The 12,433-nt window shown below is 38.6% G+C and overlaps 1 protein-coding gene across 3 annotated transcripts in view; it reads left to right on the top strand.

The window, feature by feature from the left end:
* The window catches only part of MDN1 (midasin AAA ATPase 1), a gene marked incomplete at both ends in the record, with an annotated part of 175,663 nt that overhangs the window by 92,235 nt on the left and 70,995 nt on the right, over positions 1 to 12,433 (top strand). For all 3 annotated transcript variants that reach the window (XM_080700327.1, XM_080700326.1, XM_080700325.1), the window contains 9 exons: positions 732 to 848; positions 1,647 to 1,852; positions 3,483 to 3,631; positions 4,172 to 4,383; positions 4,753 to 4,973; positions 6,200 to 6,313; positions 9,236 to 9,368; positions 10,275 to 10,390; positions 11,934 to 12,067. In XM_080700327.1, coding sequence (XP_080556453.1) covers positions 732 to 848; positions 1,647 to 1,852; positions 3,483 to 3,631; positions 4,172 to 4,383; positions 4,753 to 4,973; positions 6,200 to 6,313; positions 9,236 to 9,368; positions 10,275 to 10,390; positions 11,934 to 12,067 — 1,402 coding nt within the window. The remainder of the gene's footprint in view (positions 1 to 731; positions 849 to 1,646; positions 1,853 to 3,482; positions 3,632 to 4,171; positions 4,384 to 4,752; positions 4,974 to 6,199; positions 6,314 to 9,235; positions 9,369 to 10,274; positions 10,391 to 11,933; positions 12,068 to 12,433) is intronic.

Here is a 12,433-nt window from a genome sequence, read left to right as displayed (position 1 = left end):
TACAAAAAAAAAAAAATAGGTCTGGGAGTGTACCCCGAAGGTAGAAAGCCTCTGGGTTCCATCCCCAGCACCATTAAAAATAAAAAATAAATAAAATGCAGTTTTAGACACAGAGCAAACATGTCAGTTTGCATCAGTGATGACAATTCACCCATTTATCTATCACTTTTGATAATACAGTAAGGAAAAGGACAGGTGTGAAAATACATATATTTTTAGCATAACAGAAGGTCGCCTGATACTTTATTTTTGAATGTTTCACATTGAAATTTGGCTACCTGGATAGATCTAATAATGTTTGAGTTGTGGGAGGGGAAATGTAAATGTATAAAGTATATGGAACTTTTTATCATTTTCCTTAATTTCATTTGTCCAACAAATATTTTGTGTATTTACTATATGTTATACTATGGGCTCTGTGCCCTGGGGAATATTTTTTTTTTTTTTTTTTGGTGGCACTGGGGTTCCTGGAAACCCTTCTACCTCTGGGCTATACTCCCAGACCTATTTTATACATTTCTTTGGAAACAGGGACTCTTAAGCCAGCAAGGCTGGCTTCGAACCTGCACGATCCTTCTGTCTCTGCCTCCCAAGCGCGGGGATTACAAGCGTGTGCCACCATGCCAGGCCTGGAAATCCATTCTTGAAAGAGATAACAGTTGGAGGCTCTTGTGAGGAAAGTAGTTAGGTAGCATGTCAGCCTATCTGCCATCTGACTTCTCTTTGTGCAGCCCATCAGTACTGGATCGTTTGAATGCTTTACTTGAACCTGGAGGCGTTCTCACCATTAGTGAGAGAGGAATGATAGATGGATCCACTCCCACAATAACACCCAATCCCAATTTCAGGTATTTGTATCTTTTAATTTTCTGCCTAAGAATCTGATAGCCTTATTAGCAGAGGTAGAAATCCAGTGGCATCTCTATACATATTATATACTGAGTTACAAGGAACATCATTCATGCATTCCATTAAAAGCTGTTTGCCAGGCATTGCTAAGCCCTGGGGACAAGGGAACAAATGAGAGGAGAGTTTGAGGAAGAATAGAAGTTGGGAGACCAGTCACAATTCTTTTGCATAGTCCAGGTAAGAAATAGTCATTGCTTAGATTAGGGTGTAGGTGGGTGGGACTTGCAAGTTGAAAAAGAGAAGAAACAAGGTAACAGCTAAGTATTTAGCTTGAATAATTGGCCAAATGCAGGTGCCATTCATCGAGAAAGAGAATACTGTCAAAGGAGCAGATTTGGTATGTTAAGGGTCAGTTGGGAATAAGCTTTTCAATTTAGGATATAAGTATGAGATACCAGAGCTAGATAGGGATATTGATGAGTATATATGAAACTGTTTCAGGAAAATACATAGCTTCCTTTTCTGCTCTTTATAGGTGAGTTAGAATGATGAATTAGCACTGCCTGCTTTGGGGACTATCTGAAAGTAAGATTTTTAAAATTCTTATGTAGCATAGTTGTTAGGGAAGTAGATTTAGAGAAACTGATTTGCTGTATGAATACTCTTAGTGGTATCTTCCTAATACTTCCTGGAGATAAGCCAGGTATGATATGCTTTCATCAGTTGTTGCTGACCTATACCATTGTTTGCGTTGGGATTTAAAATATTTTTCCCTCTCTGAATTACCATTTTACTAGGCTTTTTCTTTCAATGGACCCTGTTCATGGAGAAATATCTAGAGCTATGAGGAATCGTGGACTCGAAATCTATATTTCAGAAGGGGATGGGAGCATCCCAGACAACCTGGATTTGAAAGTTCTGCTGCACAGCCTTGGGTTGGTAGGGGATAGTGTGTGTGACATCCTCTTGTCTCTACACACAGAAACCCGACGCACTATTTTAGGTAAGGTCCTAGACTTCTGGGCCTTTTCAGAGTTCTAGTACTGTAGAAATTAATGTTATACCATTGGACAACTAGTCTAGGAGTTCTTACACTTAGTGTACATAGAAATAGAAATTATCATGAAAACCTGTTAAAAATGTAGATGTCAAGATAACCCAGGAAATTGGTTTCAGCACATGATGAAAAGGCATAGGAATTGGTGTTTTATTATTTATTATTTTTATTTATTTATTTTTTTTTGTGGTACTGGAGGTGGGTGCTTTTCTACCTCCGCGCTATACTCCCAGACCTATTTTAATACTTTATTTGGAAACAGGGTCTCACTAAGTTGCTGAGAACCTCACTCAGTAGCTGAGGCAGGCTTCAAACCTATACAATCCTCCTGTTTCAGTCTCCCAAGGATTGGGATTACAAGTGTGTACCACCACACCCAGCAGGATTGGTATTTTATTTATTTATTTATTTGTTTATTTATTTATTTTGCGGGTTTGGGGATGGAACTCAGAGGCATTTGACCTCTAAGCTACACCCCTTGCCCTATGTTTTTATTATTTTATTTTGAAACAGGGTCTCACTGAGTTGCAGAGGGCCTCACTAAGTAGCTTAGGCTGTCTGAAAACTGCGATCATCCAGTCTCAGCCTCCTGAATGCTGGGATTACAAGCTTGTGCCACCACGCCCAGCGGGATTGGTATTTTAAAGAAGCTCTCCTGTAAATGATGTATGCAGAGGCCAACGTGACTAATTCTGCTTTAAATGCTGTGATTTATGAGCTTTTCTTGTCTTATCTATAGGGTCATCAGTGGTCTCTTGAGATAAAACAAACAGCCCTGACTTCTAAATGTTTTACATATAAAAGAGGGCAGTAATAATAAGTGAAATACTTTATTGAATAAATACTATGTGTTAAGTTCAATGCTGGTTGCCTATGCTGCAAGATATTTGTTTCCATTTTATAGATAAAGCTCAGCAGTTCTTAGTGACTTGTCAAAATCAGTTAATGGCAGCTGGGATTTCAAAGTAGATCTGTTGGATTTCAAAGCAGGTGGTCCTTCATGAGGCTGTACTCACTTTATCACCTTCAGTGTGTGTCAGCATAAGAAAAAGGACAGGTGGCTAGACTCTGCCATGCCTCTGAAAGAGTCCCCTACATATACTGTGGCTAGCTAGCAAGAGAGAAGAAGGGAAGAGAGGTAGGAAGTAGGAATATGAATTTTTCCACAAGTCCTTCAGGAGATGTTAGCATCTACTTAGAAGGTTTTCTAAAATAAATACCTGGGTGGGGTTGAATGGAAGTTCAGTTCAGTATGAAAGCAGAATTTATCTATTTCATTTTATTTATTTATTTATTTATTTATTTATTTATTTATTTATTTATTTTTGTGGTACTGGGGATGGAACACAGGGGCCTTCTACCTCCGGGCTACACTCCCAGACCTATTTTATATTTTATTTGGAAACAGGGTCTCTTAAGCCAGCTGAGGCTGGCTTCGAACCTGCGCGATCCTCCTGTCTCAGCCACCCAAGCGCGGGGATTACAAACGTGCGCCACCATGCCCGGCTGAATTTATCTATTTTAAACAAAGGGTTTAAAGAATCTATTGCTCATAGATGAAATTTTTCTTTTTCAGGTTCTCCAACATCTTCTATGACTACTCTAATTCAGACAGCCATACTAATTGTTCAGTACCTACAACGAGGGCTGAGTTTAGACAGAGCCTTTTGGGAAGCATCCTGGGAAGTGTATGTCTGCTCCCAGCAGTCAACAGCAAACCGAAAGGTAACATGAAGTGTTTTGGATTATTTTAATTGAGTATGGGGGAATTACTTTTATGGATGGCAACTTTAATGATCTGAGAGTTCTGTAGCTTTGCTCCATTAAAGATCTAGTATCAGCCAGGTGTGGTGGCGCACGCTTGTAATCCCCACACTTGGGAGTTGGAGACAGGAGGATCGCACAGGTTCGAAGCCAGCCTTGCTGGCTTAAAAGACCCTATTTCCAAATAAAATATAAAATAGGTCTGGGATTGTAACCCGGAGGTAGAAGGGTTCCATCCCCAGTACCACCAAAAAAAAAAAAATCTAGTGTCCCAGTATTTTCTGGAAGATAGTTTAAATGTAAATAAATCTTTCTTGAAACTGATCTGCCATCATTAAAAGTAGAATTTAACTTCTGGTTCTGTACATTGAAGAATGTATCTGGGAGTTATTATGGGAGATGGTCATGTGAATCCTAGAAACTGTCATCCCTTTGCCTGCTAGTATTTTGGTAATAGCACTTAGTTGATGCCCATGTACTCTGTGATTTGTCTCCTAACAGCTTTTGCAGACTATGCTGGAAAAACATATTTCTTCTCTGCAAGCACGGGAAATGTGGGGAAACTCCATTCTTGCCCCAGGACTGTGGCCAGATTCTGTGCCCTCAGCTCTCTTTGCTACAGAAGATTCTCACCTCTCTGTTGTTCGGAGTGATGGGCAGATTCTGGCATATTGTCTCAATAGGATGAGCATGAAAACCAGCAGCTGGACAAGGTGTGTTTCTCTGATTTCTCGTGTGTTTCTCTGGTTTCTTGGTTGGTTTTTGCTTTTACTGGTAATGGTCAAGACATAGTATATTTAATATTATGTGGACACTTATATCCAGCTGTCCTATTTTCATTGTTTATTATCACTATTTATTATTTATTAGGGGCATTATATATAGAACCCAAGGCTTTATGCATACTAGTGAGCGAATACTACTGAGCCATACCCTCAGCCCTAGGTATATGTTTTAATTGTCTTTGTGGGGAACTCTTTATCCCTTTGATACAACATTCATAATCTTATTTGCTCAGTACTTTGAAATATGAAGTGTAAGGTTGTTCTGGTACTAACTTTGCCCATTCCAATGAATTTCAGGAGTCAGCCTCTTACCTTGCAAGACTTAGAGAAAATTATGCAGTCTTCCAATCCTGAGAACCTGAAATTCAGTGCAGTAACAATGGATACTGATTGGGTCGATGAACTAGATGTTTTGGCCATGGCTGTTAAATTGCTCATAGAAAGAGCAACTAACCAGGATTGGATGCTCAGAGTTAAATGGCTTTATCATTTAGCCAAGAATATACCACAAGGGCTTGGTGAGTAGAAAAGCTTAATGTGTACTCTGAGAGAATTTATATACCACTTACTCTGTAAATTTCTCGGCAATTGTTTTTTTCTTTTGTAATTATACTGTTAAAATTATAGCTAAGAAATCTCTTAGCAAGAGATTTGTAACACGGCATTACTGTTTGCATAGATGTTAAATTAAGGAACAGATATATTCTTCCTATCACAAGAAAAACTTTTGTTCCAGTAATCTTTATATTTTAGGATCTATCAAATTCAATGGGGAAAATGTACTGTATTATGTTACATTTTAGTTTTAAACATCTGCTTTTTTGCTATAGATTCATTCTATCTGGGAAAGATACTATTTTAATTAATTCATTTTCTGTTCAAGTGCATAGGATTCTAACCTTATTTTAGCATTAGTGCTCCAAGTTGTCACATTGACTTAAAGGAAAACGCAATAATAACAACACTGAAGCCAGGCGTGGTGGTGCACGCTTGTAATCCCAGCATTTGGGAGGCTGAGACTGGAGGATCGCGGTTTGCAGATAGCCTCAGCTACTTAGTGAGGGTCTCTGCAACTTACAAACACTGCAACAAACAAACACTGCCTAGGTTGTAAAGTATAGGACATTGTTTTGTTTTTTTTTTTTTTTTGCGTGTCTGGGGATGAAACCCTGGGGCATTTGACCTCCGAGCTACACCCTCTGCCCTATTTTTTATTCTTTATTTTGAAACTGGGTCTCACTGAGTTGCAGAGGGCCTCACTAAGTAGCTGAGTCTGTCTGTGAACTGTGATCCTCCAGTCTCAGCCTCCCGAATGCTGGGATTACAAGCGTGCGCCACCACCCCTGGCTAGGACATTGAATTTGTTGGTAGAAAATTATTGAATAATTGAATTTACATGAACCTTTCTAATCCTTGAGAATTTGTAGATAAGCCAGTGAATGTGTTCATTATTTTGTGACACGTGATCTAAGTATATATAGAAAGAATTGATAGAAATATTTTATCTTTATTGTCTTTCATGATAGCCTCTAGCTACAGAGAACTACTAACATACAAATAAATTTAAGCAAGTTGATATTAATTGAAATCTAAATCTTAGTTGCACTAGCCACATTCAAGTGCTCATATGTAACAAGCAGTGATTCTTTCTAACAGCATTGCAATGGAACTTTTTCATCCCTTCAGAAAGTTCAGTAGGACAGCAGTGCTTTAGAGTCTAACATTGATGCTGTTTCCTTCACAGAGTCAGTGCAGATTCATTTGGAAGCCAGCGCTGCATCTCTTAGAAACTTTTATTCAAATTCTCTCTCAGCTGGGATCAGTGATATCTTCAAATTATTACAAGCAAATATGACAGGTATGGACCTGCTTTTTATTTCTAACTCTTGACACCGTTTTTAAGACTTGTCCTTTGAAGCCGGGCATGGTGGCACATGCTTGTTTTCCTCGCACTTGGGAGGCTGAGACAGGAAAATCACGCAGGTTCGAAGCCAGCCTCAGCTACTTAGGCTTTCAGCAACTTAGTGAGACCCTGTTTCAAAATAAAATATAAAATAGGGCTGGGAGTATAGCCCGGAGGTAGAAAGCCTCTGGGTTCCACCCCCAGTACCACAAAAAAAAAAAAAAAAAGACTTGTCCTTTGAGTTTATGTAGAAGAGACCTGTCATATCTCCCACTGTAATGTTGTTTTTTTTTTTAAGTCTCAGATTACCCAGATGCAAATTTCATCTTTTTGATTGAAACTTTATTCACTTTCTAGCATCTGAAGGAAGTTGATGATATACAATAATATACAATGTACTAGAAAGAAAATATTCAAGATGGGTTTTTGTGTGTGGTAGAGTACACCTGTAATCCTAGTAGTCAGTTGAGGGAGTAGGATCATATGTTCGATGTCAGTGTACAGTAACTTAGAAAGACCCTGTTTAAAAAAGTAAGTAAAATACAGCTGGAGTGTAGCTCAGAGATAGAATTCCCCCTGGGTTTAATCCCCAGTGCCAGACACATTAAAAAAGGGCTTTTTAGCCGGGCGTGGTGGCGCACGCTTGTAATCCCCGCGCTTGGGAGGCAGAGACAGGAGGATCGCGCAGGTTCGAAGCCAGCCGCGCGCGCTGGCTTAGGAGACCCTGTTTCCAAATGAAAATGTAAAAATAGGTCTGGGAGTGTAGCCCAGAGGTAGAAGGGCTTCCAGGCACCCCAGTACCACCAAAAAAAAAAAAAAAAAAAAAAAGGGCTTTTTAATAACTAAGTTATGAGAGAATAAATGTATATACAGGAACAGAAAAATATAAAGTTTATTGAACATAAGCATTAATGAAGAAAAAAAGAATATTTTCCCAAGGCCTAATTAAAAGTTTTCCACCTCTGTCTTCATTTAATATCGACCTAAATGTACCATTAGCTATTTGGTTAGGGAAAAAAATATACCTAATGCTTTTGTGTTAACTCAGTTGTGGTATGCACACTAAATATAATGGGGTAAGTATTTGGGAAGAAATCAAACAATAGAAGTATACTTATCGGGTTGTGGCTGAACCAAATCATGGCTTTTTAATTTTGTAAGTCTTTAGGAACACAGATATAGAGTAGAATAGCAAGTTTTCTTTTTCACTTGTATAGCTGTGTCTTACTGGGCTTTAGAGCAGGTTCTTTCCTTAAAGCACCTTCCTATTGACAACATACCTTGGTAGTCTACAGTGAAGAAGATGGTTTTTTTTTTTTTTTTTTGGTGGTACTGGGGTGCCTGGAAGCCCTTCTACCTCTGGGCTACACTCCCAGACCTATTTTTACATTTTATATTTGGAAACAGGGTCTCCTAAGTCAGCGCGCGCGGCTGGCTTCGAACCTGCGTGATCCTCCTGTCTCTGCCTCCCAAGTGCGGGGATTACAAGCTTGCGCCACCACGCCCGGCAAGAAGATGGTTTTAAAACTTAAACTGTAAGTCGGGTGTGGTGGCCCACGCTTGTAATCCCAACATTAGGGAGGCTGAGACCTGGAGGATCGCGGTTCGCGGACAGCCTCAGCTACTTAGTGAGGCCCTCTGCAACTCAGTGAGACCCGGTTTCAAAATAAAGAATAAAAAATAGGGCAGGGGGTATAGCTTGGAGGTCAAATGCCCCTGGGTTCCATCCCCAGACCCACAAAAAAAAAAAATTTTTTTAAACTGTTCCATTCAGCCATCCTACCTAGCTATTTTCAAATTAAGGATACCATTTTCTGTGTTTTGCATCCTTCCCTTGTTTTTTGTTTTGTTTTGTTTTGTTTTGTTTTGTTTTGTTTTGTTTTGTTGCGAGTCTGGAATCCAGGGGCATTTGACCTTCGAGCCACACCCCCCGCCCTATTTTTTATTCTTTATTTTGAAACAGGGTCTCACTAAGTTGCAGCGGGCCTCACTAAGTAGCTGAGGCTGTCTGTGAACCGCGAGCCTCCCGAATGCTGGGGTTACAGGTGTGTGCCACCACACCTGGCCTTCCCTTGGGTTTTTACAACCTCTGAAGAGTCAGAGTCTTACTACTACTTTGTAGAGGTTATGCCATGTCTGAGTCAAAGGTTATGAAGCAGCAGCAGTCACACTAGGTGATTGTAGAGAAATTGATGTTTTTGTTTTTGTTTTGTTAGAGTCTGGCTAAGTTGCACAGGCTGGTCCTGAACTCCTGGACTCAAGCTATCCTTCTACCTCAGCCTCCTGAATACTTATCTGGCATGATAAGTACCACCAAGCCTGACTGAAAAATTGTGTTTAAGCAAAACAGTCTTGAGCTGTTTTTCTTATTTGAAACACATAGCAAGATGTGTCCATTTTTTTTCCTGCCATTTGTTTGTTTCATTTTTGGTAGCAAATGGTGACAGATAATTAAGCTCAGAGATTTTTTTTCTAGACCAGCAGTGGAGCCTAGGACAGTGAACTCATTTTTTAGAATATTTTATGTTCAGCTGGGTGTGTTGGCACATGCTTGTAATCCCAGCATTCGGGACTGGAGGATCGCGGTTCGTGGACAGCCTCAGAATATTTTACGTTCTAGCAGGAATTACCTTTCTATCCTGAAGTGGGATGAATTATCAGGACTTGTGAATATTTTGCATTTGGAAAAATACTATAAAAATTATTGAATGTTCTTCTAGTATCATGGGCTGAAATCATGTGTGTGTTCCTCTGTTCCACTTATTCTCTACTAGGGACTCAAAGCGATCAAAGTAAGACAATGAAAATACTAAAATCTAAGATGACAAAAGAGGTGTTTTCTCAATAAAATGCTAATTTTTTTTTTCTTTTAACCAGATGACTTTGTGATTCCCCTGGACCCCCGATGGAATATGCAGGCTTTGGATATCATAAGAAATTCAATGGATTTTGATCCTCAAACAGACCAGCCTGAGCAGCTCTTTGCGCTTTTAGAATCAGTAGCAAACAAGTAGGTGAAGCTAAGACTCCGACCCTGTTTGTCTCGCTGGATGCTCAAAGTACACCTTTCCTAAGACTGTCAGATATAACTTATGTGCATTTAATTTTGTGACCCTAATAAGTGATAAGGGTGCTAGACATGAATTTCTTCAATCTTAGTATTAATGGTGGGACTTAATATTTTAGTGTTAATCAATCACAGCTTAGTCATTTTTCTGTCGTTTGAGGTACCCACCAGTTCCTCCCATTGTCATTACTCATTCTCTCACATGACCCTTATTTAGCCTTCTGTCTGTCTAAATTTTCCATCCTCAAATGTTGGGGCATGTTGCAGAATCTGCATACTTATATAGACACACATGTTTGTAAATTTACATAATTGTGTATATAAACTCTTCTTTCCTCATTCTTACTATAGTGGCCAGTAGATTTTCTTGCCATATAATTTTTTTGCCAATAGTTATAACAAAAATTTTTAAATGATCTTACAGTTGAAGTGTAATGTGCGTAACAGGAAAGTACACTAAAAATAGGTTTGTGATTTTTGGTGAATTTTCACAAAGTGAACCCATGTCCTAGCACCTCAGAGATTACCTTGTTCCTTGCTGTACTTCTTGTGCTCTATCCCCTGTCAACTTCTAGTGCCTTTAAAGAGGTCAAAGTGTAGTTTGTCGTGCCATGGTAGAGCACTGAAACCAGATGCATTAGGAGTCTCCTTAGTTCCAACTTTCCCTGTTCATCTGTTCTCTTCTACTTTAGTATCATCATTTACACCTCTGCCTCCCTAGGCCAGAATTTGCAGAGACAGAAGAATGGCAGGATGCAAGAGATAACTGTGTTCACAGGATTTTGCAGTAGAGGATGATTAAAGAGTATTATTAACCAATAACTATTATGTTTTTGAATCTCATTCCAGGACGATCATATATCTTGATCGGGAAAAACGGATATTCACTGAAGCAAATTTGGTTTCTGTTGGTGGCAAAAAGTTAAGAAATAGTGTTTTGAGAATGTCTCTTGAATTCCATAAAGGTAAGAAAATTTGCCTTTTGTTTCTTTATTTTAAGCATCTGGTTACATGATGTTCCTAATCTTAAAAGATACTCAGCAGTTGCTGCTGTTCTTATTCTTTTTTATTTGTTGACCTACTTTAAACATGTTCCCTTGTTTGGTAGTAATGACTAACATTTACTAAGCACTTATTCTGTGTCAGGGGCTTAGCTAAATGTTTTTTTATGTCTTTGATCTTACTTACTTTTTATAGTAATACTGGGAATTAGGTATGTCCTCATGTTATGAATGTGAAAAGAGAAAGTGACAGCTGGCAGTGGATATATATACTTGTAATTTCAGTGCTTAGGAGGCAAAGACAGGAGGATCGCAGGTTCCAGGATAGCCTCAGCTAGTTGGTGAAGCCCTCAGCAACTTAGTGAGACACTGTTTCAGAAAAGGCCTAGGAAGATTTGAGAAAGCTATGATTATTAATATATTCCAAAAATTGCGTGAGGGGCAAATCTGTGAAAGGACTTGGTTTCTTGGTTTCTGCCTAGAAGCAGGCAATTATTCCAATGTAAATAAACCTAGCTAAAGGTAATTAACAAGTTAATAGGAGAGGGGAGCTAGGGCTTCCTCTTTCTAAAGACAAATCTACATAAAAATCTAGCTAGGGTTTGAGAAGGGGGTCAACCTTCCACCTTCATGAAAGGTGACACCTTGCCACATCTTGCTGGAGGAGGAACCTTACAGGGACCCTTACTGTGTCAGAATTATGTAAACAAGATGGAGGTCATGGGTATAAATAGTCCACCTGTTGTATCTTTGGTGGGGCATTCATTTGAACCACCCCCATGCCATTCTGGCATGGGGCTGTAACTATCTTCTGTTTTTCTATCTTTTTAATAAACTTCTTTAAATCTTCAACAAAAAAAAAAAAAAAAAGAAGAAGAAGAAGAAAAGGACTCTGGGTGTAGCTTGGAGGTAGAATGCCCTTGGGTTCTATCCCCAGTACTGCCAAAAAAAAAAGACACATCTTTAACAAGTGATAGAGCTAGTACTTAAAAAGTGAGTCTGTTGGCTCGAAATTATATATTCAGAAGCACTTGGTTAAAAGAGAGAGCATTTCTCCCTTCCTCCTTAATTTATATAAATTGAAGACAGTGGTGCTTGTCAGATCAAGTTCAAACTATATTGAAGTATAACAGTTTAGAAGCTTCATCCTTGCAGTAGCAGCTGCTGTTAGTTTCATTTGTATCTTTTCATTTATTTGTGTTAATGTTCCATTCAAACATATATACACTTGGTTTTGTTTTGTATTATTTGTATGAAATATGCAATTTTGCTCTTGAATTTGCATTTTTAATTAAGACATTATTTACATCTGTAGGTAGACATGCCCCATCTGCTTAGTTTAATAATAATAGTCATAGACTTTACTTTTGATTTTTGACCTTTCAAAATTGGCCTTTGTACTAGGAATAACATTAAAATAATATAGATTACAATTTATTTTGAAAGTATGTAGAGATTAATTCAAATCTGATAAGAGTGTTCTTATTTTATTTATGTCAACTCTAAGATCCAGAGAGCTATCACAGCCTACCCCATGAAATTGTGGTCAATCTTGCTGCCTTTTTTGAACTTTGTGATGCACTAATCCTGCTCTGGATACAGTCCCCTCAGGGGATGGTGTCTGACTCCAGTGTCAATGAGGTGAGGCAATGCACCTTTTTTTATTTTAAGCAAGACTTGTCTTAGCACAAAGATTCTTAGGGACAAGACTAACTGTAGTGTTATTGCATGTTCAAAGAGTATAATTTGGTAAGCTATGTTATATATGCCGAGAGACCATTACCACAATCAAAATAATGAATGTATCTATCACCCCTACAAGTTTCTTCATGTCCTTTTTGTATTTCCTTCATCTCCACCTGCTCCCAACCATGTAGCCTTTGATCAGGTATCTTTTAGTAGTTTTCGTTGTGTTTTCTATAAATAAGAATTGTTCAGATATGTTCTTTTTGTCTGGATAGTTAATTTTGAGATGCATCCATATGGATTTTTGTGTCTGTAGTTCAT

Source organism: Muscardinus avellanarius, assembly GCF_963383645.1.
Source record: "Muscardinus avellanarius genome assembly, chromosome: 8".
In the NCBI taxonomy this organism is placed as follows: Eukaryota; Metazoa; Chordata; class Mammalia; order Rodentia; family Gliridae; genus Muscardinus; species Muscardinus avellanarius.
Note: the sequence above shows the minus strand (reverse complement) of the source record. Positions and strands in the feature narration are given on the sequence as shown.